The sequence below is a fragment of the Varanus komodoensis genome, unplaced genomic scaffold, assembly GCF_004798865.1.
Source record: "Varanus komodoensis strain SLA01 unplaced genomic scaffold, ASM479886v1 scaffold10, whole genome shotgun sequence".
Classification (NCBI taxonomy): Eukaryota; Metazoa; Chordata; class Lepidosauria; order Squamata; family Varanidae; genus Varanus; species Varanus komodoensis.
The window spans coordinates 4,560,274-4,566,273 of record NW_025335269.1 but is presented as its reverse complement, the minus strand read 5'-3'; the positions used below and the strand labels follow the sequence as shown (position 1 = coordinate 4,566,273).

At 38.8% G+C, this 6,000-nt stretch overlaps 1 protein-coding gene across 1 annotated transcript in view; it reads right to left on the bottom strand.

The window, feature by feature from the left end:
• Positions 1-6,000, bottom strand: part of COBL (cordon-bleu WH2 repeat protein) — a 163,777-nt gene that overhangs the window by 64,622 nt on the left and 93,155 nt on the right. Inside the window, exon 8 of the mRNA XM_044419117.1 lies at positions 4,105-4,299. Within this exon, the coding sequence (XP_044275052.1) occupies positions 4,105-4,299 (195 nt within the window). The remainder of the gene's footprint in view (positions 1-4,104; positions 4,300-6,000) is intronic.

Here is a 6,000-nt window from a genome sequence, read left to right as displayed (position 1 = left end):
GTCATTATGGGGATAAGAAGATAAGATTGAGAGACAGTGTAAGCTGACTTGAGTTCCTTGGAAAGAAAAAATGTGAGATATAAACATAATACATAAATTGCCTAAGGAAGTGATCACTGCTGTTGACAAAAGGAGTGTTACACCTTGAATGCATTAAGAATAATAAGAAATTGGGGTGTGTCTGAAGGTAATAGTGTCATGAGCTGAGGTTTTTTCTTCCAGCAATCACCTGTCACAGACCCTTTTCCTTGCAAATGTTTCTTTATTGCTCCCAATAAAGAAATGGAAGACAGAAACCTAGAATGGAATTCTAAGCATGCACAGAGTGGCATGTTGACCCCAGTCTAGTGTTTACCTCCAGGAACTCTCCTTATGAGCATGCCTGGGCCTCACCCCCTTGGGAGGGGCTCTCCAAGCACACCTCCTCTCCATGTACTCCTCATTCAGTTGGACTTCCTGCCTCTGCTGATACCTCACCATGGGGTCATGAACAGGGGAAGTCTGGTTTGCATCTGAGAATTCCTCCTCCCCAGAGACCCACCCCACTGGATGTACATCTTGGTCATTCCCAGAAACTGCCTAGCCCAGCGCAGCAAGCTAATCACTTCTACCTTCTTTATCTCAGAATCTTGACCTAGTCCATCCTCCACGATCACATTGTAATTTGTTTTACATTCTGATTCCAAATCATATGGGATACAGCCAGCAGTGTGTGAAAACCATTGCCCCAAACAGCCAACCTTCTGACTCCCAACTTATATTGCATGATTCACTTTAGTTAGCCCCACTATACTGAAGTGAGCTTTTTCTTATACTCTGATCTACACAAGCCTTCCCTACCTGGTTCTCTCCATATGCTTTGAATTAGTTGTGCTGGAATGAAGAAGGCTAAAACATCTGGAAGGCTGGGAAAGCTGGGGAAAGCTGGGGAACGCCAGGCTATGCTGCCACAGCAGCTGTACAAGGCTTTTTGAGGGACAGAATGTTTGAAAAGTTCTTTTCTGAACTTCCTTACTTGATTCATAGAAAGTGCATTTCATTAAGTAAGACTTTGTTCTTTCCTTTTTTTAAAAGGTTAGCACAGATAGTCTCCTTTTCCTATTAAAAATCCAATAGTCTCTCTAAAAGTAAACATGTTCTCCTATTGCAGGATCTTCCTGTTAGTAACAGTTGCATATAAATAAAGTTCTCTAAACAAACTTCTTATCTTTTTATGGAAGGAAGTTCATTAATGAGGAATTGATGTTTTTCCCTGAAGAAATTTTTTTGGGGGTGGGGCAAATCCATTACCCAATCTAAAGAAATAAATGAATATACTGGTATTTTTATTCCATTTTCACAACAGACTGGATAACTGAAACATAGATAAGGTATGTCTGCTGGTGTTTCCAAACAAACAGTACTCTCATCGCTTCCTTTCCACTATAATGCTGCCTTTTTTTCCTTCTTCCCTCAGGACTATTTAGCATGTTACAAGTTTTATGCAGGGAAATCTCATTCCTATGATGAAAACTGTTGATGTGGAAAAATTCACAGAAATGTACTTACAGATACACAGGCAGGCCAATCAGATTCTCTGTCATACATGTATTAGATTTGTAGGCACAGATGGGTGAAAACACTCTGATGTTTTGGCCCAGAAATGACATCCAAGTACAGTCCCAGTTTTTAGCAAGAGAATGATGTGGGTTAATTTCTATTTCTTTCAGTCAGAAGAAATCTTTAGGATTTATCCAATGTTAAGTGGCCTTCTGCATCCAAGTTTCAGCAATAAAACTTTTGCTCAATATAAAAGATATTAATCTGCCACCATTTTGTATCTCTTTGGGTAAATTCATAGAAGAATTCACAGTGCATCAGACAGTTAATTGGGCTCTGCATGGGTTGTCCTCCCCTCCATCCCCCTTGGTCCTCCTGCAGGCATCCCAGCACAACAAACACCCTATCTTGTCTTTGTTGCCTCACTCCAACTGTGACCAGTTTGTGCAGTTACTTCAGCTCCCCCCCCCCCCGCCCGCAACTTCCCCTTTCAAGAAATAGTTGTTCACAAGCTCCAAAGTGACAGTGATAACCCGTCCAAAGTGTCCAAGTCACATTTTGGAGCAACCATCAATCATTGAACATCTATATATAATTCTGTACTCAAATGCATGCAAATAGTTTCACTTGTATTTATTTCTGTCAGTATTTTAGTGCATAAGTACACAGCTCTGACTACCCAAAATGTATTGACCTGCCTGGTCAATATCCCTCCTATGTGCCTACTAACAAAGCAGACATCAATGCTGATTAACAAAACCAAGCTTCAAATACAGCAGTCATGTACAAAGCATAGCTGTGAAGGGAAACTGCTTGAGCAACAGTAGTGGCAAGCAGATCATCAATTTTGCAATGAGATCTTATTGGTTTTAAATTTGAACTTGATAGTTCTCAGTGTCTTCCCCCTTTTAACCTTTTCTCAAACCACTAGATACTCTGGAAAGTGAGTAAGTGCAGTCCATTTAATTCACAAGAACAGTTACATTTTACAGTAGCTGTTATTAAGGGGTTTTTTTAAACAAGGTTTTTGACAAGGCTAAACAGGTTGTTTTTGACAGGACACATCCCATTCTGGATCCTCAATGAAGTTGAAATCCCTAATAAACAAGCCCTGCAGGTCTTCATGGCACAACAACCCACTGTAGCTAGTTGTCCACAATGAGCTGTCCTATTGAGTAAACACAGTTCCTCTCTCTTCCTTGCAACATCTGATATCTACAAGTTATGGTTTGACAGCTTGCTGTCCATGTCCCCGTTCTTGTCTTTCATCACTGGCTGGCATCCAGGGAAATGGAAATGCATAGATCGCTGACACAACACACAATTGCTTGGAACAATGGAGAGAGGAGATAGAACAGGGAGAACAGCAGCTCTCTTATAACTTCTGCTTTGACAGTGAGATGATGATTCCAGGATGCTCTTCTTATTTTATTAACTTTGCTTAATAAGAGGGTAGGCAAACTAAAATCTCTACTATAACATGTTTGTTAGTTTTTAATGCTACCCCTTCTTAAATTCTGACTAATACAATTTTCAATGTCTAAATATCCCTGAAATTTAGTGGTATTGCCAGAAGCTTACTTAGCTGACAAAGCCAGGAAGAAAAGCATAATTTTTTAAAGTAAGAGATACTAAATCATAGATGCTCTGAAAGGTGAGAAACATTCTTTGTCATGGCCTCTGTGCATTACACATTATGGGTGCTGCACCTGCGCAGTGCCTGACAATTTCATTCTCCAGGCCTACAAATGTCTAATTAGACATTTAAATAGAGTACTACCAGCCTTTTAATCTTGCACTACCTCTCCCCATAGTATCTATTTGAATACAGTGTATGATATATCAACTTGTGCATTCCCAAGAAGAATGACAGATACCATATAAGTGCTGAATAAAACACTGCAAGTTGATGCAGTTCCATTTCTAATAATTTCTTGTAAGACCCTGATTCTGCCCTTTTCATCACTTACATGCAGGTTACACCCAAGATACATCACTCCTTCCCTTTCAAGCTTTCTTAATGGGCTGTTAAGATGCTACACAGAGCAATGCAGGAGCTGTTGCAGCACATTTCCATTCCATGCTACTCTGGGAATATCTGACGATATGGGTAAACCACAATGGAATTCCATCATATATTGGTGCCCCAGTTTCTAAGAGGGACAAAGTAAGTGTGGAACCAAATCACACTGAGAGCTGTTACTCAAGGTGTTGCTGGAGCTGTGTGGAAACAAGAAATCTTGCACAAGTTCCTATACCTCAAGTGTCCTCAGACCATTCCTCCTTCTCTGAACCTCTTACACAAGTATTTGTCACAGGAGAGGGAATGCCAATAGGTGTGAAGCTAGGGAGAGTCTGTCCTGTCAGCATGGATGTCTAGTCATTCTCTGATGAGGTCAAGTCTTGACTACTGTAAGGTCTTCTCAAACATTTTCTTTAATACCACTCATGCCTGTAGCAGCTTCTGGGCCAAACTTTACCAATCCTTCTAACAGCTATTTGTTGATCTGCAGTTTTTACTGAGCTTTCCTAAAGCAGTTTGTATTTTTAACCTACAATCCTTACCTGACCTGGTATTTGTTCCTGTCCATTTGTCTCCCCACTTTGCACCTGAGAAATCATCATAGGAGGAGGAGGTGCTCTCCGCTTTTTTATTTCAGTGCTTCCAGTCATTCCTGAGATGTTCCCAAGAGACAGTGATTGACCCAATGTAATGGAACGTGAGTTCACTGAAGGAGAACTTGGAGCTGATGTAACTACCTGTAAGTAGATGAATAAAAATCTTTGTGAAAAATCTATTAAAATAAAAATTTCAAAGCCATCCTCACAACACATAACAGAAACAAAATAAATGCTAACCTATGCCTTGAAAAATTTCTCTCATGCTTTGAATTCCTCAAACTGTCTTGGATACCATTGCTGGAGAAAGTCAGGTGTACAAAATAAATAAATTTATAAGAGGCTGCTTCTGCATCATAATACCAGCAATCCTCAAATTCTGAGCTACAAGATATAACTTGCCACATGATTGTATATTGATGGCCACCAACGTGAGTCATCTTAAAGGGGGATTAGGAAAATCCATGGATAATAAAACAACAGTCACTAATAAAGTTGGCTATATATTACCTTCTGTTTCAGAAGCAGAATGCCTCTTTATACCCGCTGTTGGATAACTGGAATGGAAGCGTACTATTTTGCTCATGTCCTCTTAGAGGCATCTCATTGGCCACTGCAGGATCAGAATACCAACCTAGATAGAACCTTGATCTTATTCAATATATTTTTGTATGCTTTCTTCCAAGAAAGACTAGTAAGCTGGGGTGCAGTTGTATAGGACTGCATGATATATTGAATTTGCCACCTACAGTTCTACTTCTGATGCCAAAAGTCATCAATAACATTAAAAATAGCTATCCTAATAATTCTTTGGTTCTTGGTGTTTCCCCTCATTTCATAGGACAAAGTATTTAAAGGTCAGTGAGAACAAAACATAGTCTGCTGTCTGAGCAATTAGGTTTCCTGTTCTCCCTCCATCTTAAAATAGTTGTTTTTTTTAAACATGTTATTTTCTTGTAATGGGATTTATTAGATAAAACCTTTCTTCTGCAACTATGCGACAATACCTACTTAATTGCATTGTCTTGTCAAGCAAATTCCCTATGCACAGTTGAAGGTCTTCAGTCAAAATTAATCAACATGGCTTTTTTAAAAAGTCAGTGAACAGATATAGTCATTGCTGGAGTATTTTTTTTTCTTTTGTAGCCTTGACCAAAAGAAAGATGAACTAATACACAAAACCAACCCCCTCTCCAAAAAAAAGAGAGAGAAAGGTAAAGAAAACCTTTGACAAAGCACAGTTTTCTGTATACAAATGTTTTTAGGAAAAAAATTAAGTTCTGTATAATTAATTCCTCTATTAATAGGAACATCTATTTTGGTGATACATTGAATGATAGTAAAACGGCCATTAGGAATATAAAAGAATGGAAACCTCACATTTGATATTGTTCATTCTGCATTATTTCACAAGTCTGGTTTATATACAGACTGAATTCAGTTCCTGCAAAATTAGTGGGATTGTTCATTAAACCACATTTTTTCTGGAATAAAATGTGCCAACATAATATACACATTTCACTAATACTCCATCTACACCAAGAATGGGCAGCTTATAACCCTACAGATGTTTTGGCCTGTAGCTCCCATGAACCCTAATCAAATTGTGATGTACTTCTGTCAGCATATACTATACCATAAAAATTATGACTCAATGCATAGTCCCACTAGAACCAGGCCTACTTGTTAAATAAGCTATCAAACTCTCTTTTAAGCTTTAGTACTATGGACATAATCTTGGGTGCGAGGCAATCACAGCTCACACGTGATTATTCCTCAAGGATATTAGTAATCACAAACACAAATCTTATAATAGTCAGCTACTATGCTCTTAAATGCCTT